Source organism: Pelodiscus sinensis, chromosome 19, assembly GCF_052426305.1.
Source record: "Pelodiscus sinensis isolate ZL-2025 chromosome 19, ASM5242630v1, whole genome shotgun sequence".
NCBI lineage: Eukaryota > Metazoa > Chordata > Testudines > Trionychidae > Pelodiscus > Pelodiscus sinensis.
In genome coordinates, this window is record NC_143070.1 from 34,964,675 (window position 1) to 34,978,548 (window position 13,874).

A 13,874-nucleotide genomic window follows, 5' to 3' on the forward strand; every position below is an offset into this window, starting at 1 on the left:
ACTTTACACTTATCCACATGAAATTTCATTTGCCATTTTGTTGCCCAATCACTCAGTTTGGTGAGATCTTCTTGGAATCCCTCACAGTCTGCTTCTGTCTTGACTATCCTAAACAGTTTAGTGTCATCTGCAAACTTTACCACCTTGCTGCTTACCCCTCCTCACTGCTTACCCCTCCTCACTGCTTACCCCTGCTTAAGTTTTACAGCATTTTATTATTTTTGTGCTTTCTACACCCCAAAATGTCATTGCCTGCTGGCTACAATTAAGTCGTTTAAACAAATGTGTTGCAATGGTAGAAGGAAATTGCGTGTGTCTGAAAACTGTAGGGACTGGGGGGAATTATAATGCTGTTTTTTGAAAAGGGGGCACTTTATAAAAAAGGATGAGAAAACCGGGCTAGGCCACTAGGCCACAGTGACTCAGAGAGGGGAACATGCAGGGGACTAAGCCTTTCGACTGTGCTGGGTGCGTCTCCTCGTCTGTTCAGCCCAAGCTACGGCACACCCTGCCCACTCTCTGCTGGGCCCTCTTGTGCTTCCTGGCTTTGCTGCTCTTGCAATGGGAAATTCTCATTCAGACTGAGCAGACGGGATCCTGTTTGTGCGGCAGCTGCTCCTCGCTGAGTCCCTGGGGCTTCCCCCTTTACAGCGTTTGGTCTAGAAAGGCCCCTTTACCTTTAAAAGCGTCGCTATGTTGTCAGTGAGTCTCTTCACACTCTGACGCGCCTCTTCTCTCGCTTTCTCAGGAAGGTCCATCTGGTCCATGCTCACAAGCTGGTTCAGTTTCTCGCAGTCAGACTCAATTCCCTCCAGCTGCTTTCGTATTGTTTCCTTCAGGCACAGAAGTTAAAATGAAAACTCCACCCAGCGATGGCAGGGGAGGGTCAGCGGCAGCCAGCCAGTGAGTGGGGGGTCGTCGCCTTTCTCTGGCTGGGCAGAGCTGATTCCTGGGCTAAGCACCCTTCTTGCAGGAGACAATAAAGCCTCTTTCTGCAGTGAGACCTGGAAAACCAGAATCCCCCTCCCGGAGCCCTGGGCTGCACGACAGGCCTGATTCGAAGCGAGGTCACGTGCAGGGGACCATACGGCACGGTCTGGCCAGGACAGACCCATTTTTAAGCCCTGTCCCAACATCCTGACCCCCGCCCCTGCCCTCTCCCAAGACAAATCATCCGGCAAGTTGTGACGTAGTGGGGGTACTTGCTGGGCTGTGGTGACCCCTGCTGTCTGGAGCAAGACCCAGCAGGGAAAACCTCACTATGCAAAGGTAGTGCCAAACTTGTTGAACCAGTGGCCAGACACCCCCCATGGAGAGGAACAAAGGAAGGTGGATGCTGCCCTGACTGGGGGGCAGGGCTGGAAGGGAATTTAGTTAGTTCCTCGCTGGAAGGCAGGGTATAAGGAGCTGGGGAGGGGGCTGGGACTCCCCTATCTCAAAGGGGGGGCACTGAGGCCTCTTAGCCCCAGTTCCTGTAACCAGATTACATCTGTGCTGCGCTGTGCTGGAGGAGCAATAAACCACCCTCAATTCCACTGGCTGGGGGACTCTGTTTGTGCCATTTCGGGGTGCAGGAGACGGGGAACCCCCAACGCGCCGTCACACTGGTGTCAGGAGTGGGATGCACTGCACCCCGTGGATGAAGCTCCCAGCGGCGAGCGACAAGGCACAGTAGAAGCAAGAGCCCTGGAGCCAGGCGTGCTGGAGACAGAGCGAAGCGGTTCCTGGGAATCGTGGGGCGCTGCAGCACTAGGCTGGTGAGTCTGCACCAAGGGGCCCAGCGGGCAGATGGCCTACGCCCGACTCTTGAAGGCAGAGCTGGTGGGGCTGTGCAGAGAGAGGGGCTTGCCTGTGCGGAAAGCAACCAAGGCCCAGCTGATTACCCAGCTGGAAGATAATGACCAGCCACAGGGCCAGGATCTTGTCCCCAGGGGAAGTAGCCAGACCCCCCCTGAGAGTGTGTCAGGCTCAGAGAGGGGGAGGAGCGCTGGAACCCACCGGAGAGATGAGACAGCATCTCCCGGGAGGCCTGCAAGCCGTAGCCCATCTAGGGCAGGGGCCAGACCAGCGGAGCTGCGGCGCCTGGAGATCCAGCTGCGGATCAGGGAATTGGAAGTAGAGGACCGAGAGAAGGACCGCCAGGACCGAGAGAGGGAGCGCCAAGATCGAGAGAAGGAGCGCCAAGATCGAGAGAGGCAGCGACAGCATGAGCTGGCCATGGCAGAGCGGAGAACCGGCGGGGCACCGGCTGCGCCAAGTGCGGATGGGCCCCAGGGTCCCAGGACTGCCAGACGCTTGGAGAGGCTCATGGTGGCCCAATTGAAGGACGTGGGCGACATAGACGGGTTCCTCAGCTCCTTTGAGAGGGCCTGTGGGCTGCAACAGGTCCCCCCAGCTGACTGGCTACAGGAGCTCGTCCCCGCACTGAGCCAGGAGGCGGCCGGAGTGCTCAGTCAGCTGGAGGACCTACAGCCCGGGGATTACAACCGAGTCAAGGAGGCCCTGCTGCACAAGTTCGGGCTGACCCCCGAGATGTACAGGAAGAAGTTCCGGGGGGTACAGAAAGGGCCACGGGAAACCTATGTGGACCTGGCCTCCCGCCTGGCGCAATACTGCCGCAAGTGGGTGTCTGGAGTCGGAGCCCAGACCGCAGAGGAGCTGCTCAAGCTGGTCATGATGGAGCAGCTCTATGAAGCGTGCCCACCCAAACTGAGGCTGTGGCTCAAGGACCGGAGACCAGAGAACCCCCAGGAGGCCGGGAGACTGGCAGATGAGTTCATGGAGAGCCGGTCCGGGGGTGAACGGGAGTCCCGGAGAGAAAGAGAATCGCGCAGAGACCGGTTCTCGGCGGAGCAACGGAGAGAGACACCTCCGAGGCGAGCCCCAGGGACCAGGACCAGTCATCGATACCCCAGAAAACCAGCCAGGGCCCGGGCAGAGCCGACCCGAATGGGCCCACACAACCTAACTTGCCATCGCTGTGGGCAACGAGGCCACAAGAGGGCTCAATGCACCAGGCGCAAGAACAGGTCCCATGACCTGGGACGTTCCAGGGTTAACTGGCTGGGGCGGGAAGAAGGGCCGGCTGCCCCAGAGGCAGGGGCTGGTCGGCAAACCTCCGCTCGGGGAGGGGGGAAGGATGCTCAGTGCACCCCCCCTGGGAGGTCTGACCCTCGGGAGACAGATTTCTCCGTGCACCGGGTGGGGGCAGGACGGCCCCTACGGAGGGACTGCCTCGTACCCCTGGAGGTGGATGGCAGGAAGGTGACGGGCTTCTGGGACACGGGGGCGGAGGTGACGCTGGCCCGGCCCGACATAGTGGCCCCAGACCGCATGCTACCCGACACTCAGCTGACACTGAGGGGCATAGGCGGCACCCCCTTTAAGGTACCCGTAGCCAGGGTGCATCTGAAATGGGAGGCCAAGGAGGGCCCCAAGGAAGTGGGGGTGCACCCGCACTTGCCCACCGACGTGCTAATGGGGAGTGACCTAGAGGAGTGGCCAGACGGACCCCACAGGACGCTGGTCACCACCCGTAGCCAGAGCAAGCGAGGGGCTTGCGGCCCGGAACTCGAGGAGGTTTCCCAACAGGGGGCCCAGGGCCCCGTCCCAGCAGACCTAGAGTTGGACCTAGGCAGTGGGGGGAACCACGGCCCTGTCCCAGCCCCAGCCGCTGAATTCCAGGCGGAGGTGCGAGCGGATCCCTCCCTGCAGGCCCTGAGGGACCGGGCTGACCTGGGTGCCGCTCAACCCCTAGGAGGAGATTGCCAGGAGAAGTTCCGGTGGGAGAGGGGATTTCTGTACCGGGAATGGCTTTCCCCCGGGACGGTAGGCAAGTGGGGGCTCCAGCGGCAGCTGGTGGTTCCCCAAAGGTATCGCCGCAAGCTGCTACACCTGGCCCATGACATCCCGTTCTCGGGACACCAGGGGATCCGGCGCACGCGGCTGAGGCTGCTCCAAAACTTCTACTGGCCGGGGATGTTTGCAGCTGTCCAGCGGTACTGCCGGTCCTGCGACTCCTGCCAGCGAGTGGGGACGGCCCAAGACAGGAGGAAAGCTGCGTTGAGACCCCTGCCCATCATAGAGGAGCCTTTCCAGAAGGTGGCGATGGATATTGTGGGGCCCTTCAACAGAGCGACCCGGACGGGGAAGAAATACATCCTGGTGGTGGTGGACTTCGCCACCCGCTACCCCGAGGCCGTGGCCCTGCCCTCTATCGAGGCAGACACGGTGGCAGACGCACTGCTGACCATTTTCAGCAGGGTGGGGTTTCCCCAGGAGGTTCTCATGGACCAGGGATCCAACTTCATGTCGGCCCTGCTCCGGTGCTTGTGGGAGAAGAGTGGGGTGCAGCACACCTGGGCCTCAGCGTATCACCCCCAGACCAACGGGTTGGTGGAGAGGTTCAATGGGACTCTGAAGCAGATGCTACGGACCTTTATGCACAAACACCCGCAGGACTGGGACAAGTACCTATCCCACCTGCTGTTTGCGTACAGGGAAGTGCCCCAGGAGTCCACGGGGTTCTCGCCGTTCGAGCTGTTATATGGGAGGCGAGTGAGGGGCCCCCTGGACTTATTGAAAGACGAGTGGGAGGGGAAGGTCTCCCCGGAGGGTGAGCCGGTCGTGGAATACGTCCTGACATTCCGGGAAAGACTTGCCGAGCTCATGGGCCTGGCCAGAGAGAACCTGAGCAGGGCCCAGAGGAAGCAGAAGGTCTGGTACGACCGCAATGCACGGGCCCGCGCCTACGCTACCGGGGACCAGGTGATGGTCCTGATCCCCGTGCGGAAGAACAAGCTGCAAGCCGCCTGGGACGGCCCCTTCAAGGTGGTTAAGCAGCTGAACGAGGTGAACTACGTGGTGGAGCTGACGGGCCGGACGCGCGGCCAGCGGGTATATCATGTTAACATGATGAAGCCGTACTGGGACAGGGAGAACTTGGTGCTGGCCGTGTGTAAGCCCTGGGAGGAGCAGGGGGAGGATCCCCTGGTGGGCCTGTTCCCTGGGACCGGAGAGGACTCTTCGCTGGAGTCAATTTCCCTCTCGGACCAGCTCACCCCGGCCCAGCAGGCCGAGATCCGGGAGGTGCTGCGCTCCCACCAGCAGCTGTTCTCCAACAAGCCGGGTCTTACCAACCTGGCTGTCCACCGGGTGCAGACGGGCACTCACCCCCCGGTGTGCTGCCCCCCATTCAGAGTCACAGGGAAAACAGCCCAGGACCTGGAGAGAGAGGTCCAGGACATGTTGGCCCTGGGGGTGATCCAGCCGTCCTCCAGCCCCTGGGCCTCTCCCGTGGTGCTGGTTCCCAAGAAGGACGGGTCGATCCGGTTCTGCGTGGACTACCGGAAGCTCAACGCCATCACGGTGTCCGACGCCTACCCGATGCCAAGGCCCGACGAGCTCCTGGACAAGCTGGGGGGCGCTCGCTACCTCACCACCCTGGACCTCACCAAGGGCTACTGGCAGGTGCCGCTAGACCAGGAGGCCAGACTGAAATCGGCTTTCATCACGCCACTGGGGCTCTATGAGTTCCTGGTCCTACCCTTTGGCCTCAAAGGGGCGCCGGCCACCTTCCAGCGCCTGGTGGACCAGCTGCTGAGGGGAATGGAGAACTGTGCCCTAGCGTACATCGATGACATCTGCGTCTTCAGCCAGTCCTGGGAGGACCACGTGGCCCAGGTCAGCCAGGTCCTGGATCGGCTGAGGGAGGCCGGGCTGACCGTAAAGGCTGGGAAGTGCAAGGTTGGAATGGCCGAAGTGTCCTACCTGGGCCATAAGGTGGGGAGCGGCTGCTTGAAGCCAGAGCCGGCCAAAGTGGAGGCCATCCGGGACTGGCCTGTGCCCCAGACCAAGAAGCAGGTCCAGGCTTTCATTGGGATGGCGGGGTACTACCGGAGGTTTGTGCCCAACTTCAGCTCCATCGCTGCCCCGATCACAGAGCTGTGCAGGAAGGGGAGGCCCGACAGGGTGGTCTGGACGGAGCAGTGCCAGAGGGCTCTCTGTGCACTGAAGGGAGCCCTGGCCAAGGCCCCAGTGTTGGTAAACCCAGACTTCGACAAGCCCTTTATCGTGTTTACGGACGCCTCGGACACCGGGCTGGGGGCGGTGCTGATGCAGGCAGACGAGAAAGGGGAACGTCACCCCATCGTGTACCTGAGCAGGAAGCTGCTGCCCCGGGAGCGGAGCTACGCGACCGTAGAGAGGGACGCCTGGCCATGGTGTGGGCCCTGCAAAAGCTGCAGCCGTACCTGTTTGGCCGGTGTTTCATGGTGTTCACCGACCACTGCCCCCTGACCTGGCTACACCAGATGAAAGGGACGAACGCCAAGCTGCTGCGGTGGAGCCTGCTCCTGCAGGACTACGACATGGAAGTGATCCACGGCAAGAGGAGCGCCAACATCATCGCCGACGCGCTGTCCCGTAGCGAGGGGCCCGAACTTCCCCAGGTCACGAGCGGAGTGACCCTGCTCAGTTCGCTCTCGGAGGGGGGCTGGGGGTGTGACGTAGTGGGGGTACTTGCTGGGCTGTGGTGACCCCTGCTGTCTGGAGCAAGACCCAGCAGGGAAAACCTCACTAGGCAGAGATAAGGACAAACTTGTTGAACCAGTGGCCAGACACCCCCCATGGAGAGGAACAAAGGAAGGTGAATGCTGCCCTGGCTGGGGGCAGGGCTGGAAGTGGGTTGGTTGGTTGGTGGCTGTCTGGGAGGATGGACGAGACAGCCTAGGGAGAGGAGCTGGAGTTTTAGGGGCCCAGTCTCCCCCATCTCAAGGGGGCCTGAGGCATCCTAGCCCAGTTCCTGTAACCAGATTACATCTGTGCTGCGCTGTGCTGGAGGAGCAATAAACCACCCTCAATTCCACTGGCTGGTACAGTCTGTTTGTGCCATTTCGGGGTGCAGGAGACGGGGAACCCCCAACGTGCCGTCACACAAACTAGCCCCCTCCCCACAGCTGAGGCCCGATCATCGACCCCTTTCGCATCACAGCAGGGAGCTGAGGTCAGCGCCAACCAACAGTCCTTCCTGAAACCCTCGGACTGACTGTGCAGTGCTGCTGTTACACAGCCCCACCCCAGAGCTGGCTGCATCTCAGCACGGAGCAGGGGATCCTGACTGTGCAGTGCTGCTGTTACACAGCCCCACCCCAGAGCTGGCTGCATCTCAGCACGGAGCAGGGGATCCTGACTGTGCAGTGCTGCTGTTACACGGCCCCACCCCAGAGCTGGCTGCATCTCAGCACGGAGCAGGGGATCCTGACTGTGCAGTGCTGCTGTTACACTGCCCCACCCCAGAGCTGGCTGCATCTCAGCACGGAGCAGGGGATCCTGACTGTGCAGTGCTGCTGTTACACAGCCCCACCCCAGAGCTGGCTGCATCTCAGCACGGAGCAGGGGATCCTGACTGTGCAGTGCTGCTGTTACACAGCCCCACCCCAGAGCTGGCTGCATGTCAGCCTGGAGCAGGGGATCCTGACTGTGCAGTGCTGCTGTTACACAGCCCCACCCCAGAGCTGGCTGCATCTCAGCACGGAGCAGGGGTTCCTGACTGTGCAGTGCTGCTGTTACACAGCCCCACCCCAGAGCTGGCTGCATCTCAGCCCGGAGCAGGGGATCCTGACTGTGCAGTGCTGCTGTTACACAGCCCCACCCCAGAGCTGGCTGCCTCTCAGCCCGGAGCAGGGAATCCTGACTGTGCAGTGCTGCTGTTACACAGCCCCACCCCAGAGCTGGCTGCATCTCAGCACGGAGCAGGGGATCCCTGACTGTGCAGTGCTGCTGTTACACAGCCCCACCCCAGAGCTGGCTGCATCTCAGCCCGGAGCAGGGGATTCTGACTGTGCAGTGCTGCTGTTACACAGCCCCCCCCAGAGCTGGCTGCATCTCAGCATGGAGCAGGGGATCCTGACTGTGCAGTGCTGCTGTTACACAGCCCCACCCCAGAGCTGGCTGCATCTCAGCACAGAGCAGGGGATCCTGACTGTGCAGTGCTGCTGTGATGGGTGACTGGGGGTGGGGCTCATTAGCCCTGTTGCCTCTCAGTGGGGCAGGCGGGTGGGGGGAATATTTGGGACTATTGTGGGGCAGGCGGCTGTGAGGGGGGCTATTGTGGGGCAGGCAGGTTTGAGGGGGGATATTGTGGGGCAGGTGGGTATGCAAGTGTAATGGGGTCGACTCACCAGCGTGGTGCCCTCAGCGAGGCGCCGTGGGGAATTAGGTGGCTGTTTCGACGAGCGCCCTCTGTTCCCTGGTGTCTCCCCCACGTCCTCCATCGGTTCGGTTTTGTCTTCAGGGCACCGCCCTCCGGCCCTGCCCCCTCCGGTCTCTGTCTGCACCCCCTTCCGGGGGGGGTTCTTCCTTCACTGCTCTCCAGGGCCCTCCCTGCTCCCTGGGACCCCCAGTGCTTCTGCCCAGGACCCCGGTTCCCCTGCACCCTCCAGGCCTCAGTGCCCCTGCCAGTCCCTCTCTCCCCTGTGTCCAGGCAGGCTCAGTCCCTGCTGGTCACTCCTCCCTGGCCGAGGGTGGGGACCGGCTCCCTCTGCCTCCCAGGCGGCCTCCTGCCCCTCCGGCTTCAGGCCTGGCAGCCTGGGGCTTCCCCCGCCCCAGCCTCCCGCGTCTGCCTCCCGCAGCCCTAGGGCCTCAGGCCTGCTAGCCCGGGTTGTCCAGCCCAAAGCCCCCCAGCCCTGCCCTCTGCCAGGAAGCCTCTTGCTCCCCGGCCGTCCGGTCCCTGCTGCCCTCGCCCAGAGCCACAGGCAGGTCTCTGCTCCCTCCTGCTTCCAGGAGTCCCGTTAGAGCCTCCAGCTGGGCTTCCCTGACCCCTCTCAGCCCTTAAAGGGCCAGTGCAGGGCCACACCTGCCACAGGGCCCCGCCGGGTCTGAGACGTGGCGCCGGCCGGCCAATCAGCGCGCCCAGCGGGGCACACGCAGGTCCCATCCCCGCGGGAAAGAGACTCGGGCAGCGCCACCCGTGGGGGGCAGGGCTGTGGGGCACCTGCCTGGGGGCTGGGATGCCCCTCATGGGGGGGAGGGGCTGCTGCTGGCAGGTGACCGCAGGTGGGGGCAGATCGGGGCAGCCCAGTACACACAGGTATGGCCGGACTGCCGCCCCTGGAAATGTGCCGCCCCCAGGACGTGCTTGCTGTGCCGAGAGCCGGCCCTGGGTGGCCCATCCCCGCAGTGCGGCACCGGGGTCGTGTCCTGAGTTCCTGCTAAGCCGTGTGGCCAGGCCGTCCAGACACGCCCCAGAGAGGAGAGACGCTTTGGAGCTGCCAGCCGTTCCCAGGCTTTGTTCAGCCCTAAACGGCCAGTGTCCGATCTGCAAACCAACGGTCGCGCTGCAGTTTCTCTCTGAAGTCTAATTAAATCAGCACAGTCCTGCGGTGCGGACAGGCAGGTCACAGATCACACGGGACTCGACCCGACGAGGGGTCATGCAGAGCCAGTGAGGCTCAGCAAAGACACAGCAAAGGAAAGCTGCCCGACTCTAGTGTCCAAGGCGGCCAGGACCAAGGGGAAAAACATGTGTGAAGGGCAATGCAAGGCCTGTTCTGGCATGCCTGTCGTTCTGGGAGATAGCTTCTTCTTGGACAGTAGGAAAAAGTTCCCAACTGTCAGGGTGGTGAAACACTGGAATAAATTGCCCAGGGAGGTTGTGGATTCCCCATCTCTGGAGATATTTAAGAGCAGGTTGGACACACACCTGTCAGGGATGAGCTAGATGGTCTTTGCTCCTGCCATGACGGCAGGGGACTGGACTTGTGACTCGATGACCTGTCGAGGTCCTTCCAGTCCTAGTGTTCTGTGATTCTCCACACCTTGGCTTATGAACCAGCAACATTGCAGTCGGTTTAACACAAGGCAGGCACACGTCATATTTGCTTGTTCCCACAACATAAGAACTAGGGGTCACCAAATGAAATGAATAGGCATCAGGTTTGAAACGAACAATTGCTTCATGCAGCGCACAGTTAACCTGTGGAACTCCTTGCCAGAGGATGCTGTGAAGGCCAGGACTTTAACAGGATTTAAAAAAGGAACTAGATAAATTCATGGAGGACACGGCTATCAATGGCTGTTAGTCAGGATGGGTAGGAATGGTTACATAGAATCACAGAACCATAGAACTGGAAGAGACCTCAGAAGGTCATCAAGTCCAGTCCCCTGAGCCTCCGTTTGTCTGCAAATGACAAGAGAGAGATCTCTTGATGGACTCCTGTTTGTCTGGACAGGGGAGGGGACACTGGATGATTCCCTGTTCCGTTCACTCCCTCTGGGGCACCTGGTGCTGGCCACTGTGGGCCGACAGGACACTGGGCCGGATGGACCTTTGGTCTGACCCAGCCTGGCCACTTCTACATATGGGGGATTCACATGGACTCAGCACATAGGAATTTAAACAAACAACAAAAGAAGGCGGGGAAACAGCCTTGAGATGGTGGCAGCGGTGGGATGTGGAGGAATGGGTAGTGCCCCTCCCAGTCTCACACAAAGTGGCTTTGATGTTGGGAAAAGGAAACAGGAGTGTCATTACTATAATGAGGTTAACTGACCTATGCACACGAGTGGCAGCTTTTAGACACCGCCAGGTCTCTCCCAGCTGAGCCGTAGCAGATTCCAGAGCTTCCCGCTGCAGGAGAAACCAGTGATGTGGAGTCGCAGAAATTTCTTCCTTTTGCTTGTTGTATTCACGCTGCACACACCAGCCACTGAGCAAAGGTCACCACCTGCCCCCAGGAAAACCCCTCTGGCCGCAGCCTCAGCAGCCACAAGACTGCTCTGAGGAGACAGGAAACCTTCTTGCTGGTGTAAGCGCTTCCCCACAAAGCAAGGAGACTGCATGGCCAGGCTGAATTTGCCCAGGGCTCGCCAGAGCTCAGCCTGGCAGCTCTCAGAGTGACGCTTCTCAGAAGCACCCAGGATCTTTTTCAGGGGAAAAGGCAAGACGCTGCCTTTATTGAGAGTACAGTAGAAAAGCAGTTAGTGTCTACACATGCGCGCACACACGTCCTGCAGAGGGTGCATAGTTACCAGTCCATTGTAGATCAAGTCAGACTTTTGCTACGTCTAGACTGCACTGGTAAATGGGAAAACAACACGCTATTTGTGATCATTGCGGATCTTTTTCCAATTTACTTTTGAAAGAGGCTCTTTCCAAATTTGGTGTCTACATGGCACCAAATTGAGAAGGGAAGTGCCCTTTCAAGCCACCCCTTTTTCCTCGTAGAACGAAGTTCACAAGGACGGCGAACAAACGCCTCTGGTCTTCTCAATTTTTTTTGAAAAAGTGGACACATTTCTTGGACACAGTATCCCGAAAAACCAATCCATCTAGATGTAGCCTGACTGGCCAGGCCAGGCTGACTGAGCGGGGCGTCGGGGTCCCTCTGAGGCTCCTCTGAGCCTTGGCTCACAGGGCTGAACCCGGAGTTTTACTGGCCACAGACTCTCTTCTCACACACATCAGTTCCCATTCGCGCCTGTGGGTTTTGCAGTGTCCTGCTGCCCTCGGCCAGCCTTACGAGGAGTTAATCGGTGTTCTCTGGAGTTCTGTGCGCAGGCTTCCTTAGCTCTTCTTTGTGTCTCACCTTCCGGTGTCTCCAGGGCCCAGCTAGTCTGCTCGTTTCTTCAGCCTCCATCCAGTGCCAGGGATGTTCTACCCCCGTCTCCAAATGTCTCAAGTCTTTTTGGAAAAACTTAACAAACAGCAAATGGTCTGGTAGCACTCTAACAACTCACAAAACACGTAGATGGGGGCATGAGCTTTTGTGGGCACAGCACAAGGAGCTACCAGACTATTAGTTGTTTTTGAAGTTTTTCCTGTTACACACTAACACAGCCCCCCACAAAGCTCAAGTCTTTTTGACTGTCTGACCCTTCCTGATGCCTCTCACACATTCCCCACTCGCACCACACAACGGACAGCGCACTCCACACAAAGGACAACAGAGTTACTACAAAACAACTTAGTTTGCAAGGGGAAACGGGGAGCAGTGTCTATGCCAGCGCCCCCCGGTGAGCCCAGCGTAACAGCCCAAGAAAGGAAACACCCAACCAGTGCTTTCAGCGAGCTGTGTCAGAAGCCAGACCCAGCATTTCAGGGCAGACCAGGCCTCGGCCGCGCTGCCGTTCAAGTGGGGAGTGACAGACAGGAAACAGTGGTTACAGTTAGTATTTAATCAAGCTACAAATTATCTTCGCAAACGGTAACACAATAGTAACAGAGCTCCCCTTCCCCCCAACCCGTCTGTGTGAAGAGGAAAATACAACGTGAGCGCTCAGACACCAGCTGTCGACTTGCACCCGGGAGCCGTAACCTGGTGTCTACGAATGAGCAGCTGCCGTCCGTGTGTCTGTTCTAAACGGCTCTGCGGGGCAGTGAAACGTTCACCTCTGGCACGGGGACAACGAGAGACGGGATCCTGTAGTCCAGAGGCGGAAGAAAGGGACGAGTCTCCCAGTGAACGTGGCCGTGAGAGAGGAGATCAGAGCCATGGTCTCAGCATTGTAAAATCTCACCTCTCCCCCTTCATAGTCCAGATAAACGCCGACCTTCCTGGGGACCTGAGATTCGTAAAAGGAGACGAGAGCCCAAATCCCCAAGTCAGGTTTCAGTCGGATTCGTCCCTTCCTCTGCACAGAGTCTCTGGCGACTCCCATTATCCAGCCTCCCCTCGGTTCCACCTCCACCTCCCAGTAACGTCTCCCCGAGGTGAACCCCTCTGACCCGAGCACACAAACAGAATAGTCAAATCTCTCAGGGTTGTCGGGCAGATCCTGCCGCTTGTATCCACGTTCCACACTTTTCCGATCCTCAGACAGTCTGAGCTGGGGATGGGCCGTGGCTGGGTCCAGAGTCACCTCCACTGGGAGAGAGAGAGAGAGAGAGAGAGAGAGCCAGTTTTACAGTCAGGGTGACCAGCTGGCCGGATGCTGCCGGGACCGTGCTGGTATTTGGGGCTCTCTCTTGTACAGGCGCCTATTGTCCCACCCCCCCGCTCTGCTTGCTGTCTGGTCCCCCTGTCTCCACCCCCTGGATCTGAGCCCCTGGGGATCCCCGAGACTCCCCCCTTCCACCTGTGGGGCCAGGGGACGGACAGGCTGCCCGCCGGACAGACCGGGGCTCTCCCGGCTGCCTCCCACACCCAGGTGCAGCCACTGAGTTTCGGGGCCGCGTAAAGGCCCCCCTGGAGCAGTGGGGAGCCCGAGCGCCTCGTCCTTGTGACTGGCGGGGGAGGGGCAGGTGGCCCCGAGAGCACAGAAGAAGCCTGAAGTCCTAGAGCTTCCCCCGGGGAAGAGACGGGGGGGGGGGGGGGGGGGGGGGAGGGGCATGGCCTTTACTCCGGAGTCCCAGTGGCCAGGCCCTAAGGAATGTGGGGACCCAGTGAACACCCCCCACAGGGCAGGGCCCCTTTCCTCACCTGCACACCCCTGTAAGTCAGGGGGCCGGGCCACACGCCCCCCAGGAGAGACGCCGACCTGCCACTTCCATTCAGAAGATAGCTCTGATCTCACAGGGCTCCGACCCTGAAAGCTGAACAGGAGATTGTTACCACTCACTGCCTGTTCCAGGCAGGGACACCCGGTTCCCCGGGGAGGGGGGGGGAGCAGGGGCCTTGCCAACGGCAGCCCCAGGGATTCAGTGGGGACAGGGGAATTAGCAGGGAGACAAACCCACTTGTCACCGCGGGACGGTGCGTCCGCCTAGGAGGGAAGCAGAGAGACGAGGGTTCAGATTTCGCTCGGCAGGAGGGTTCTGCCCCTGCCCTGGGGACGTGTCGCCCTTTGGCCCCCAGAGCCCCCCCCCGGCTTTGTCTCTGGGCTGGGATTGGTCCCAGGCTGCTCCCGGCCTGGCCCAGCCCTCGGGTCAGACTCAG

At 60.1% G+C, this 13,874-nt stretch overlaps 1 protein-coding gene across 2 annotated transcripts in view; it reads right to left on the reverse strand.

Moving 5' to 3' along the window:
* The window catches only part of LOC142823182 (butyrophilin subfamily 2 member A2-like), a 147,200-nt gene that overhangs the window by 52,096 nt on the left and 81,230 nt on the right, over window positions 1–13,874 (reverse strand). Inside the window, exons 5-6 of one of the 2 annotated variants that reach the window (XR_016347395.1) lie at window positions 13,419–13,531; window positions 12,315–12,863 (exon numbers count right to left, since the gene is read on the reverse strand). Coding sequence is in view for 1 of the 2 variants with exons in the window: in XM_089771416.1 (XP_089627542.1) it covers window positions 12,385–12,863; window positions 13,419–13,531 (592 nt within the window). In the remaining variant the exon portion in view is untranslated. Of the gene's footprint in view, window positions 1–11,875; window positions 12,864–13,418; window positions 13,532–13,874 lie in introns of those variants that run through there. The other variant, XM_089771416.1, reaches the window with a different exon arrangement.